Source organism: Homalodisca vitripennis, chromosome X, assembly GCF_021130785.1.
Source record: "Homalodisca vitripennis isolate AUS2020 chromosome X, UT_GWSS_2.1, whole genome shotgun sequence".
Lineage (NCBI taxonomy): Eukaryota > Metazoa > Arthropoda > Insecta > Hemiptera > Cicadellidae > Homalodisca > Homalodisca vitripennis.
Window position 1 is genome coordinate 136,416,274 of NC_060215.1, and position 15,378 is coordinate 136,431,651.

The following is a 15,378-nucleotide window of genomic DNA, read 5'->3' on the forward strand; positions in this document are numbered from 1 at the left end:
ATCTTGTCATCGACTTTTAACATTGACTTTCTACTCTTTCCCTTTTTACTCTATGAATATGAATAAAAGTCACATGTTGGAATTTAAAATGATTGGATTCAGCTTATTCACAAATTTATTTATTCTGCTTTTACTTGTTGCCATCATGGTTACCCATGAGACCAATGTAATAATATTCGCTAACATTCAGTCAAATCTCATGCAGTGACATGCACCATCATCGAACTCAGTGTTACTAATATATAACTGAAGCTTGATACCAAATTTCAAGTCTATTGGTCAGATTGTTTTCGAGATATTGTACTGACAGACAGACAGAAATGAAATATTTCCAGCTACAGAAGTGATAGGCTTCACTAAGCTCAAATAATAACACCACCAAAACTATGTTCCTTTGTAACCTTGATTTCCAAGAATGGCGATCTCTAACAGCAATTGGCCCAACACAAACAATGATTTAGTTAATTTTTCTTTTAACAAATTTTTCCATTTCCAACATAATTTACATTTATATTTTTTGTAAAATAAAGTTTATGAAAACATAATACTTTGTATGTCTAATGGTAAATTAGGAACTCACAGAAAGGTGATGAAAACTCAGTTACACACGCACCATCTAAAAGTTCACTTTGGTCAGTTTGTTCACTTGAATCACAAAAGAAATAAAGGTCAGGTGTGTTTTCACTGTCTCTAGGCAGTTTTTAAAGTTGGGCAATGAGTAGATTAGGTATAATATAATAACTCCAGGCCACTTTTCTTGGTCCTAAGCTGGTCTGCAGAATTGGTCAAACTTTTGCTGTAAGTATCACGCTTAACTAGCTCATTTTCAGTGCAAGTTGGCAAAAGATGGCCTGAGAAGGATTACTTATTTTACCCTTTTACTTCATGTGCTGAGCTTTCCTACATTTCAATCAATCTCAACGCTTATCCTGTGGTAAGGTAAAGCCCTTTTACTTCATGTGCTGAGCATTCCAACAACTCAATAAACGTCAGTGCTTATCCTGTGGTAAGGTAAAACCCTTTTACTTCATGAGCCGAGCTTTCTTACATCTCAATCTCAATCAACCTCAACACTTATCCTGTGGTAAGGTAAAACCCATTTACTTCATTTGCTGAGCTTTCCGACATCTCAATCTCCTCAAGACTATTCTGTTGGGTGGTACAATAAGCCTTTTGTTTGACTCACTGACCATTCTGATATCTCAATTTACAATCTGAAATTAATTACTGTTACGAGATAGACACAAACCTGAGTGTGTACAGAGGTAACGGCCTCCACGTGGACTGTGAAGATGCCCTTGTGGTTGTCCACCCACTTGATGCCAGGCAACAATACGTCCGGTGTGATGTATGAGTAGTTGGGTGGAGGGTGATCCATCATCACAGGCAAGATAAACTCTCCCAGCCTGCAATCTGTTGTCCTGAAATAGCGGCAGCCACTGCAACAGAGTTTCTCAATCAAAATATTATACTTGCTCAAATGGATTCCTCAATCAATTAAAAGGAGGGTTTAACCGTTTTGACTGCCCTTTCATAACTTTTAATATAATTGTTTAAACATTTTATGTAAAATACCTAATAATTTGGACCCTTAAAAATAAAATCATGTTATAAATTATTTCATTAGCTAAAAACACCTTAGGCATTGAAATTGAATTTTAAATCAGTACTGATTTTGCAAACTTTCCTTTTTTGGAAATATTTAATGGAATCTGCCCAGGGAGGTCAGGAGCAGAAATTATGAATGCGTGATATAAGTTAGTTGAAAGAAAACTCCTGCCCACATTTTATTGGCCCTATTGATGGAAGAATTGCAATTAAGATTGACATTAAGCACCCACCGTGTACCCGACAGGAGTCTCAACTGTATTCTGTTCCAGTTTCCGTTGGCAGCTGATGTGGTAGAAGGTGAAAAGCAGATGGTGTTGATCCGTCAAGTTCGCTGGAAGACTCATTTTCACTTCATCATAGAAATTCGGACACCTGAAATTAGTCACATGATGCACCACATCAGGTTATGTTAAATCAAATTTCAGTTAAATTAAAATAACACTTGGTTTATTTTATGCTTTCCAACACCAATTTTCTTGTAACTGTTTAATTTAACACAGTGTGTCTTATTCGTGTGAATTTATTTTTAAAGTTGCAGTTCATTCCTTAATACTACAATATTCTAGTTTTAATCAATATTATGTGATAAGGAGTCAAGAGATAAACATATATCAATGAGCATAATTTGAGATGTCAGCTTTTACAAAATCCTTTACAGTACAACAGCAGAATCTAAAGATAACCTAGTGGAATAATTCATAAAGATTATTTTATATGAATTACAACAAAAATAATTAGAGTTTAGTCAACATACAAAATTCAAGACTTGACAACTACATCAAAGATAAGAATCAAATTTATTCGAAAAAAACTTTAAAGATTATTCTTATCTTCCGTTTTAAATACAAGTGTTATTACGTATGCTTTAATTATTTTGAAATAAATAATGAGTAAAATTCATATTAATTAGATCTGTATATCAGAGGTTCCAAAAGTGTTGTAAAATTTCAATTGGATAAACTAATGTGATGGTTATGTGTTCAGGTGTGTTGCCATGAAGGTAAAACCAATCCACTTTCTGCAACAAAATGGGTTGGGGAACAAACACTGTTGTTCAATCTTCTTAAAACATCCAAATAAAAAGCTTAATTAATGGTCTGGCCTGGTGGAACAAACTCTGAATGGAGTTTTCCCGTATTATTACTTTTATACATTCTTTTCAACAATAAAACTGCTTCAGAAGTATTTTTACCAAGCACAAAATAAAATCTCACACCTCCAAATTATTTACTTAAAACTTACTACAGACGAACAGAACAAGCCAGGTTGACGACACAGACTTGCGCTATATATGCCTAGTGGGAGAATACATATTACACAAGCAATGCCCCAGGAATAGTTATTGTGGTTGTTTTGGGTACCTGCTTGTATCATCACTGAATAGCATAATTTGATTTTTACTATCACAATACATTCTCCACTATGTATGGGGGGAGGGGGGAGTGAATCATATTTACTTGTTGTGATAGCTGACTGTAGAGTAGGCCTCCGGACAGTATTCTGGACAAGAGGACTTGCCGAATATGACTGGTAGAGCATGGTGATCCTCCTCTCCACACATGAGCTGTACTTTAACTGCGATGTTTCGCGCTGACCCTATAACGCAGAACAGGATTAGTGGCTGCGTGGCTTACAGAAAACAGAACGGTCCCCTTACCCGCTAAAACTATTCACCTGACTATATTCTATTAGGGCTGGCTAAAAACAGAATAACTGTATCAGTTCTGTAATTCACAACAGTTTACACAAAGCTAAAGCAGTACAAAATTTCTTAAATATGAAAATTTGGAGTAGACCTATTGCCCATTGCTTTTTGATATTTTTGCTATCCACTAGGGATGATTTGGTTTTAAGTCTCAGGTTTCAGTCCTACCACTTATTAGAGGCAACAATACCTGGCAACCAACAATCACTTAATTTTGAGAACCTGCATTTATAATTGGAAAACACATAAATTATTTTTTAATTACACATTTTTCTTTCAGAAACTTTAATGTCTTACTGTCAGAAATGTAGAAGTACTTGAGTCACAGCAATACAATATATTAACAGACAATTAATTTAAATCAGATAACTACAATATGCACTTTATATGGACTTTCCATCTATGTGCCAAGGCCATACTAGTTTATGAAAAAATACACATATTTAATTTCAACTGTGGAGTAAAAATTAAGCCTTGAAATTCCATTTATAAAGAAAACATTTTCATTAAAAAAAAATCAATTTCCTGAAAATTGCTACTTTACACCTGAAAAATTTAATACAGGAAAAATTACTAACAATAATTCAAAAATAATTATTTAAGCTATTTTTAGACAGATCATGAGGAAAATTGTGCTAAATTTATTACACACAACATGTAAAAAATGTAAAAAAGTAGGTTATTAAAATTTTTCAAATATTTATAAGCATTTCTTACACTGAGATAGTGTTAAATATAATTACAACAATTAAGGCAGTAGGCCTAAAACAATTTTTAATAAAATAGCTAATTGGTTTACGTTAAATTTACGTTATGTATTCCTAATGAATACCAAAATTCAAACTGTTAGACCATTAAGATACTTACTATTATACTATGTTTTGAAAAACACAGAAAACGCAAGCCCGAAGTAGTCGGACACTATGAGCTACGCAAGAAATAAGCAAAGTACGACAAACGCATATACTTAACCACAGTAATGCCGGCAAATTTTACATTAGTACTAAACTTTTTCTTTGGAAGCTGCCTATAATACTATGCCCTAAATAGACATTTAATATTTGACTAGTTTTAGTGTTAGGATTTATACCTGTGACGATTACTTATACCTACACATTATTTTCAGCGACAAATCTATTGATGAATTGACTCACAATTTTTCATATCTAATACCTGTATTGTTAGGATTAAATTTAATACTTCACGAAACTAATTCAATTTAAAACAATAATTAGTGATACTTACCCGTACGGCCAGTGAAATTCAGTTCTTTAGGATAGACGTACAGAAGGTTTCTGTAAAAGAAGTGAGGCAGAAGGACTTCTTTCGCAGGAAACTCTAATATTTCTTTTATTGGACGACTCTTTCCTTCTGAAAACAATAAGAATAACTTTCAACTTATTTTGTGCACCATGCTGCTCTAAATGTATTACCATAGTTCTAAACCTTTCCCATCCAATAATCTGATCCTCTACTTCTGTTACATTCTAATATATTTTTAGCCAAAAATGCAATATTTTAAAATTATGCCTTAATAAATAAGCATCTACTTATTTTTTGCAAAGACATTTCCAATGACTTTTTAATGAATCTTTGTCAACTTTTACACCCTGTAGTTACTGAAATTATAATAAATAAATGAGGCTACTAAAAACCTATAGACAAACTAGTTTTTATCTTAGTCTTCCAGTAATACTCTATACAAATAATTACAACAAATTTATTACTTTTAAACATTTTTTGATGTTTGTTAGTGGTTTTATTTAAAGTATTCTAATGCGTTCAATGATATGTACCAAAATAACAATAAGAGTACACATCTATTACAAGTATTTTAAATAAAGTATAACAAAATGTGCCACTACAATAATTATATGGAAGATAGCTTATAGATTTCGCATGTTTTATTTACTTCACTCATTGAGGATCAAGTTATTTGAATATATATGGCCCTGTGGGTACAAATTATAAATATGGCACTGCATGTTGGCTGAACTACAATGGCATATAACACTACATCACTTATAGTCTTCACTCAAACCTATCTTTAAAATGAAGTAAATTTTGGTTTTAAATACATTACTTGTGCCTTTACATGTAAAACAATGTGAAATGTTACAAAAATAATCATGTACAGCAAAATAAAAATAACAAATGAGGTAACACTAGCAAACGGCTATTATTATAAGATGAATTAGTGCTCTTTAACTTGAACATACTAGTGAGATGTGTTGAGTAATTATTATAAGTTTAAGAAGGTAAAACTAAATGTAGATTATTGTTAAAAATATCACGTTGCAATCTAAAGATATTATTATAATTGTTAGCAGGCAATATTAACTCTTTGACAAGTGTTGATATGTCTAATACGTCTTCTGCTTTTCAGGCTCCTCTGACACCCCCACCACACTCTAGGTCATGTGTCCACCGACAGCCAATCGAAACTTGTCGGTACAAGTATATTTTCTAAGTAATTTTTAGTTTTAATCATTCGAATTGCATACTATGTTGTAAAGAATTTAAAGAGCAATCAATTTTTAGTACTAAAACGATAATGAAATAAATTCAATATATTTCATCAGTCTTTGTGGTGTAGTTTACGTTGCACTTTCTAGAATGATTAAAGGAAAAGAATAGTTACTTATTTGGTACCGTTTTTTTTTCAGAATAAATTGACGTTTTGTTTCTTTCATGTGCTATATTTTGTTTTGTGTTCACAGCAGCTGCACCTCTGCAGTGCTTGATAAAACTTTGCTGTTATTCACAAAACCTGCTAACCTTATTGAAATTATGTTGTTTATAGTGGTTTGTTTGTAAATAAAACTAAAAAACATTGGTATTTATTGTGTTATAAATTTATGACATAATTAGCTAATTAAAAAAAGTCAGTGAAAACACAATTGGTTAGTAGAGTGAAACGCCGCCTACCGCATCAGAATACGACGATCCAGTCAGAAATGGCAGCGCATAATGTACTTCACAATGTGTACCTAAAACAACCCGCCATTTCTGATTGGATAAACCTTTTGAGATGCGGTTTGCGGAATTCAACTCTACTAAGTGAGCTCTTTCAAATGAGGTATCACTTGACCCACGCTTCAATTTAAGATTTCCATGTTTTCCTCTGTGGGCCGTCCCCCCATGGTTGGTATGTCATGGTAATAGCAAGGGAAAATAGTTTACATAGCCATACGACATTGTGCAAAGTTTATAGATGTTATCTCCTATGGTTTTTTAAATATTAAGCCGTACCCATACTTTTCAAACACCCTGTATATACATAACAGTAATGCAGTAAATCTATTTATGAGGTATGAATTTTTACAACAGACTCTAAATAAGATTGTTGGTTGCTTTTGTTAAAAATTTTTTTATATTTAAGGTAAAAAACAATAAGGTGGGATGAATTTAAAATATCCTGAATAGTAGAAAACACTAATGTGGGTAATAATAATTACCGGAGCCAGAAAGAGTGTCAAAATCAGAGACAGGGATGAGAGGTTCAAGTTCAGGGGTGAGGCAGCCCTTCACATCTTCAGAGAAGGGAGAGATGTCCAGTTTGAGTACTCCAGGGATAGATTTAAGTTTCTTCAGCACTGAACAAGGCCTCTTGAGGTCCTGCAAGAATTTGTAGAGGTCCTCATCCCTCAACTTGTCACTTTCCTGCAACAAATCATTATCTCACACATCCATCAAGAAAGCCAAGTTTTATTCAATAAATTGAGTATCATTGGTGTTAAATGTATAAAGAACTTGAAGCAGATTACAAGATATGTTTTAAGGAATATCAATGAAAATACTCATTTCCCTGGTATATATTCCTCTTTTTGTACATATACAGGTACCAAAAATACAGTACTCAGATGTTTCTTAAACTTAAAAAAAATCACATTGGTTAACCCTTTTAGTGCTAGAAATAAATCAATAGTTGCTCTAAAGAATGTAAAAGTACTTAGTACTAGTACTACTGAAGGATTACAGGCCTATTTTGAATGTTTTGGACTGTTTCACTAAAACGTTTTGTAAAAACTGCAAATACAAATATAATTTACAAAACCCTTTCAATTTGAATATCTTTCGTTTTTATACATCTCTATATACAGATTTTGGCACCAAATAGGTTAATATAAAATGTGAGAAATAATGGTGCAAATTAAAGAGCCGTTTGGGTAATTTACTTTTCTCAGTAGTAGCTTCCCTGACTATGTTCTGAGTTTGTGACACGTTCCTTCAGCTTATCCAACATGAACCAGGAGCATAATACTTAGTTGTTACGTTTCTTTCACTTTGTTTAACAATTACAGAGAAAGGTCAGTGACAACTAGTAATAAAACCGCCCATACAATGTATACATCATTAGATAGGGCAATAAAATAATGAGATTGATGCGTCTACAGAAGAAGTACACATGCTCTAGTCTAGCCACGTTCTAGTGTAGTGTAAATCTCTATTTGAATACGGTACACCCCATGTTAGTAAACAAACATGATAAGTATAATAATAGAATAACAAATTGTCATAAAATTTCACAAAAACTTAAAAGTTTTCTGCTGAAACTTAACTTTTCTTAACTTTCAAAGAAATTTATGCTAATGATGTTTCTTAATATTTATTTATAGTAGTAATTTATGTCTCTCCACACAATAAACAGTTGGAAACATTTTAAAAGTTGGTAATTTATTTAAATCTGAACATCAATTTACTACTCATGCTATTTCTGAAACAGGAGGAATTTATAAAGAATATGTAGGACAAATTTTGCATAGCAATTATAACATTAAAAAATTGTGAAAACCTTGCCTATGATTCTATTGAAGACAAAGAAGCTTGCAAAAATATTTGTATTGATATTAAGAATGTCAGAGAATATGACCAGAGCTTATTGAACAGAATGATAACATGTAGCGAATCTTAGTTTTATCATTATCTTGACATTAAGCACCATTCCATGTAATGGAAGAACCCAATTCCACTAAGAGCTAAATTAGCTTGAATAAGCAAATCAAAATTTAAAGAGATAATATTTTTATTCAAAGATTTGCAAACCTTCATTGGGATTTTTTAACCCTTATAACGTCAGTATATCTTGTCACGACTTCCAGCAAACGGCACAATATTAAAAAAAAAATTTTAATGTGTAAAGTTCATTTTTATTTTTACTTTCTATAATTATGGTAAGTATAAAAAAGTAAAAATTGTAAAATTATAAAGTCACTGTACTCAGGATCGTCAATGTTACGAGACATGTTATTTATCACTAATAATGAACACGGTACTTTGGAATTATACCGACCACACCCAGACATGAATCGTTATTTGACATTTTGCTTCTACTGATTACTAGATTAGATTAGCGTAGAACAATATTTCGTCAATATAAAACAGGAATTGTCTTATCGCAAACCCCTCCCCATCCTCAGACAGAGGTCAAAGTCGAGCGGTCTAGTAGATAACGTGATTGCAGAGTCTCGCCGCCCGTTCAGCTGGTGCGTCGCTTTGTTGTACTTCCGTGTTTTACCTCTACATTTCTCCAAACACAAAAATTCAATAAAAACAAACATGATCAAACTAAAACTAAACTCTTTATTGAAAAAACACTCAAAACTTGTTTTTATTCTTGATCATACTCCGCCACCCAAAATGCGAGTGCCATGCCTTCTCGCTGATGTCAACGAAAGAAAAACATCCCTCGAGATAGTACCTATCAGTAAACTATCAAATTCTACAGGATCTGATCAGAAATATAAATTGAATTGTAATGGAAAGGCAATTATGTACCACGCAAATCATGTGATGCCGCGTGGCCTGTCGTAATCGGGATTCTCGAGAAAGATAAGATTACAGCGACAACAATACCGATCACAATGCCTGGAAATGCTTGTAATTTTGTAATTAAAGAGTTGTTTTTTCGTTCTATTATGTTTGTTTAGCTATAAATTTATATTTTTGTGTTCTTCATACTGGTGTGGTCGGTATAATCCCAAAGTACCTGAACACTAAATAGGTGACACTAAACACTAAAATGACACTAAAAACACTAAATGAATACTAAAACTAAGATATCAATACTTTTAACAAATAAATAAAAACCATATAAACAGAAAACACGACGAAAGAAACCGACTCAGCGATGGTTAGACACGCACTACCTGAAGCCAAACTGCAAACAAAAGCGCGCGCGCTGTACGGCGTCTGTGCCGTGTGGCGGGGAGAGTGTCTAGACACCGCGTCTATTGTTTCAAACAATGTAACGCGACAGCTATATTTTGACGCTTGACATAGGTCAATAACCCACACACATGGTTGACGCATACCGTTAGTGACATTGATCGGATTTAGAAGGAACTTAAATTTGCTATAGACGCAGTTTTGTGTCGATGCGCCGTACCGCGTCTTTGCCGTTTGGAGATAGTTTGTCTATGCGCCATACGGCGTCTGTGACGTTATAAGGGTTAATAAAATTACAATCTTGAGGTTCTTGCTACATTGCATGAAAGAATGAGAAAAAAGACCCAAGATGGAAGAAACAGTCATGGGTTTTTCTAATAAGACAATGCATTGTCTATGAGACAATGTATATTGTCTCTAAAGAGGTTCCTATACTATGTCCAGAGTCTGGTAATACATGACAAAGAACTTACTCACCTGTTTGAAGAAGCTTGTAACCGTAAGTGTGACAGGACGGAAGGTGTCGAGGCTGGAGGTGAGGTCCTCAGGAGACCAGGAGTACCGTTTGTCTGCACTTGTCCGCCGCTCTAACGAGCCTCGCCGTGTAAGTGACCCCATGTCACTCGCACGTTTCCGCAGCTGTTCAAAGTTGCTCATACTTGATTTCCGATCTGCAAATCACAACGCAAAAACTTTTACACGTGTGTTGAACATTCATCACAGTTCTCTAGGAAAAAGTTACAAAACCGTTAATTGCAACACTCTCCCTTCAAGGTTCTCCATGATTTTTATTATTATAAGCTTTAAATTTGAGTGTATATACCTCAGGCCCAGGATACTTACAATTACATACTTTGAAATTCTTCCCAGAGAAAACTATGAAAGTCACAAATACCATTATAAAAGGTTATAACTTTTATTTTTTTCTTTCCTTCTCTACATTTCTCCATACACAGTGCCTTTCATGTCTTATCCGACACTTCTGACAAATGTTAACATTTGTCTATTTTTACATTTTTTTAGCTTCCATGTACATTCTATTGATTACAGGTTAATATGTTGAATGACAATGCTGATCTCATTTTTGGACTTCCCTGTCTAGTGGACTTTTTGATTGAAAACCCAGATACGACATTAGAATTTTCATGAGAAATTATCAGCCCTAATTTCAGTGTATTACAAAGTTAATTGTAATTAGCATTATCTGTCATGGAAGAAGAAAATCAAAACAGTTTCATGAAATTAACTAGTTTTATCACTTTTATAATTACTCACATTATAATTTTTTTTTACTTTAAGTATTTAAGAATAAATTACTACTTCATACTGATTTATGCTACTGACTATAAACTAGAATTGGTTTAATATTTTTACTAGGATATTTAAATGCATTGTTTATTGAATTTTGAAAAGGCTTGGAAATGTCATTAAAATGTTAGATTAATTATGATAAATTCAGTTTTTATGTTATAAAAATGAAACCAACAAAAACCAACAAAAGGAAAAACAAAATTCATTTGATTGGACTTTACAAGTTGACTTTGTGTTTTAATTTTTTGACTGGTATTTGCTTGGTAATACAAGTAATATTTTGCATGCTCAAACACAAACATTTACAAAACAAAATATTTATTTATTTGCATTTCTACTATTTATTTCCAGTCTCTTTCATTCGGACAGGAAACAAAATGTCAACTGATACTGGGCTATTTTCCTGTATATCTGTATTTCCAGTCCACAGACCTCCAGGGATTTATAAATATAATTCAGGAACAAAATTGTGATTGTGAGATAGCAGAAAATGTACAATATGTTACGGTTTATGAAATTAACTTATGATTTACTTTCTTGGACAGAAATAAGAAATAGTCCATGATGCTTTTGTTTGTGGATTTATTGTAGGCTTGGGATGGAAAAGTTTGAAAAATATTTCGAGCTCAAACCAAATGCTTCAGAGCTCAATGAAAAGCTCACATTTAAAACTATTCTAACATTTCAAGTTGTTTAGTTTTTTTCACTACATTGTTCAAAGAAACATAACATTAAAAATACAATTTTTTAATAAACTAAAAATTAGCTAAAAATTTTTCAGTTATTTACTAACATTTTTAAGAGTTCATAAAAATTAAAAAAGCTCAACTTTTCTTTACCTTGTTTTGTTCATTTCTGAATTTTAAAAATTTATATGTAATATCAAAATAATACTTGAGTGTGAGCGTAATCTACAAGTAAAAGAAGGTTTTGAGTGGATTGCATAAGAATTTTTTTTATAGGTAAAAAATATTTAGGTTACCGGAATAAAAATAAAAATGACTGTCTAGATTGAATGAAGATGTGAGAAGAGAGACTAACCTAAACTGTTAGAGCCAGTGCTCTCCTTGTCGCTGCAGGAATCACGCTCCAGGCTGTTCACTCCGGATACAACATTCATCAGGTAGATGGCGGTCCATGCGAACGGCATGCGATACTTGCCTAACCGCTCACAGCATTGTACTGCGTTCACTCTCACCTTGTCCAGGTTCTATACAACAACAGATTCACAAAACTAACTGAACTGAAAATCATAATCACTCAATTTAATTTATAAAAAAAATTAACAGAACCTTGAAGTATCACAATAAGATGTAAATGGTTTCTATTACTGTGCTAAATCCACAATCGATTAGTTAAGTCTTACTATTAGTTAAATGTAGAGTAATTTATTAGTCGTTTCGATTTGATAAATTTATTTAAAATAAATTAATCAACAGGAAACGTCAGTTACACACATAGTCACGAGCAGAAACTTCAGACTCTACTCACATTCCCTCCAAATAGCAAGAGGGATAACAACAACTCTTCTGGTATGTTTGTGAAAGAAGAATATTTTACTATTTTCCCATTATAAGAGATTCTGTGTTTAAAAAAAGTTATGAAAATTTTTCTCATACTCTATTTAAGGACCCTATTACTCTATCGCAGATTATTTAAGGAAAGGTGTTGATAATAATACCAAAATATAAATTTTAACAAGAGTTTTGCGAACAATATATGACACAAACTGTATTGGTATGTAAAACACACATGTATGAAGCTGCAGAAACATATCCCTCTCAGTTTTACTGTTTATTTTTTAAACTTTTTATAAATACATACTTATACTGTTGAAATTTTTGTTGTAAAAATGATAGTACTTAGGGAGTTATGTCTTTAGGGTTTAAAAGGGTGAAAGAAACTTGATTACTCTACACAATAGACAATATTCTTTACTTACAAATTCATGGAGAATTGTAACTGTATTGTTAAACTAATAATAAAATTAATATTTAAAACTCTTAAATTGGTCTTCTGTTTTCATTATATAACTTATAGAATGATTAAAGTTAAACAAATTACTGTCTAAACCCTAAGTATTTTAGTGTTGATGATAGGATCAACTTTTTAGAACAAGAGTAAACATGTTATACATTGATTTGTATGCTAAAACATATTTGGACACCATTTTAAAGAGTAATAAGCTTAAATAATACAAAAACACAACTTGAGAAATGAAGCACATGTTAACTCTTTGAGTGCCAAGAGCCGATTAGATCGAACTGCCAATACTTCCGAGAAATGTCGACTAGATTGACTTTTTGATTATTTGTTATTCTATTACCAAATTTTAACATATGACATTGATCTTACTCTAATGTTATAAATAATAAATCAAACAACAATAGATGCTTCATCTTGGTTTGGTTTGTAAAAGTATTTGCCAAATATGAGTCGACTTATGTACAGGTGAAGATTTTCAACACATAGAAAAGTAAAAACTCGACTATATAGATACTTAGGTACTATTTTTTAACTTGATATGTTCATATTCACAAAGGGAACAATAAAAAGGGTGCATACAAACAAATTAAGCTTATACAATTTAAAAAAAAAATATTTTAAAATTTATAAAATAAACAAATTTCAATTTTTAAAATATCTTTTTAAATTTAAAATTTCAACACATTGTGTCATTCAAATAAATATTAAAAGTTATAACCTCATTTTCCCCCTACATAATAAAACAAAGCCATCCCTTATGTATATTCTTGAATGAGTTGTGTTTTATCTGGTGGACACTACACAAATACCACAAGTGCTTGGCAACAAGGGATATGAACTGTCACAAATGCTTGACACTGACCATGCCCCCCCCCCCCCAAGTGCCCAGTATGTGTGGCACTTAAAGGGTTAAATCCAATATTAACTGATTAAAACAATCTCATCACATTTTACTCTTGTTATGGCACTGACAATCAAAGAACACATATGTGACTTGGTATGACACAGTAGCCTACTTTCATCATCACATCAATACAAATTTAAAACGATTTCATAGTAACAATAGACTTATATAAGGAACTCATTTTCATGTTTCTTAAAGTGATCATTAGCACAATTAATAAAATCTATTGAATACTTCAGTCATTGGCCTTCATCAATACGAACCCCAAAAACATCAAACGTGTGCTGTTCGAGGTCGAAGTGGACAATCGTTTTAACAGTGCACAAGTTGGAGGAAGATTTGAGCATACCAAAAACCATCATGAAACTCTGAAATTCTGTCCCAGGATTTCAGTTTGAAACAAGTGGTTGCAAAATTCGTCCCTAGACATTCAAAAGGTTCGACTCTAGAAATGTTTCCGATCTTTTCTTTTCCATTTCAAATGTACATGTGTACTTGTGTGTATTTTTATTTATAATGTTTAAATTATCGTTCAAAATAAAATGTATGTTTTTATAAATCTTAATAAAGTATTTTAAAGTGATCATTGAGCTACAATAAATGAATTTTGATTTTTCAATGAACATGAAACAAGTAATTAAATTATAATCGAGAATTTTAAAAGGTGAAATAGGGTTACGCCGTTTTAAAATAATATTTATGTTTTTCAGGTAAATCTCTTTTACACCTAAGCTTGAATAGTGCATAACACACTGATACACCTACTAACCTTTTCATCCTTCATGTATGGTTCAGCACACTCATTGATATCACCTTGTAGCACCTTCTCCAGTTTGATGACAAGGAACAGGTCGGGAGAGGGATAGGTCACGTTGAGGACACAGGCACGACTAAGTGTGCTCACGTCAAACGGGCCCACGTGGGGCTCCACCATCTTGCGCAAACTGTCAGGGTTCATGTCAAAGTAGAAGTTCTCTGACACTTTCTTCTTCTCTTTTGCGTCGTACAAAGCGATAGACGCAAATATCGGTTCCACCTCTAGTTCCAACCTGGAAAAGCAGGACAATAAAGACAAAATTCCTTACTAGTGAAAATAACACAAATTACTTCAGCTTCAATGACCTATAAGAACCCTTTGAGAACTATATTTGTAGCACTTTGCTATTCTCATGAGGACTGAAAAATAAATTCAGCTATTGATTTTCATGTCTATTGACAATCCTGAATATTGAATGTTACCATTTCAATAAATCTACAATGAACGGTACAATCATTAAACAATTTGCTATCAAAATATCATTATGGAATAATGGTACTCACTTGAGTTGTAGGCACTTGACTAGAATTCGGTGTGGTTGGTGTTCAGAAGGCAACTCGGGCATTAATCTCCTCTCCACCAACTCCTCTTGCTGTTGCACAGGGTACAGAAGAAACAGGGAATCCTGCACAACCATAAAATATTATATAAACGAATCTGCAGTCAGCAAGTTGATTAGTACAACATTGAATATAGCAAATCCTCAGTGAACAAACTGTAGGTAAAATACAGGTTGGACAACATTTGTGTTGAACTTTTGGTCACATACGTGGTTGAATTTTTAATCTTAAATTCAGATTCAGATTCTTTATTGAACATATTCTTCGAGAATCTTACTTTTTAATCGAAAAACAAACAAGACGTTTTGTAAAAATT

At 32.7% G+C, this 15,378-nt stretch overlaps 1 protein-coding gene across 1 annotated transcript in view; it reads right to left on the bottom strand.

The window, feature by feature from the left end:
• Positions 1–15,378, bottom strand: part of LOC124369633 (dedicator of cytokinesis protein 7) — a 74,903-nt gene that overhangs the window by 48,349 nt on the left and 11,176 nt on the right. The window contains 10 exon segments of the mRNA XM_046827685.1: positions 1,250–1,408; positions 1,410–1,439; positions 1,842–1,983; positions 3,069–3,207; positions 4,562–4,687; positions 6,775–6,979; positions 9,962–10,155; positions 11,837–12,005; positions 14,455–14,734; positions 15,006–15,127. Coding sequence (XP_046683641.1) covers positions 1,250–1,408; positions 1,410–1,439; positions 1,842–1,983; positions 3,069–3,207; positions 4,562–4,687; positions 6,775–6,979; positions 9,962–10,155; positions 11,837–12,005; positions 14,455–14,734; positions 15,006–15,127 — 1,566 coding nt within the window.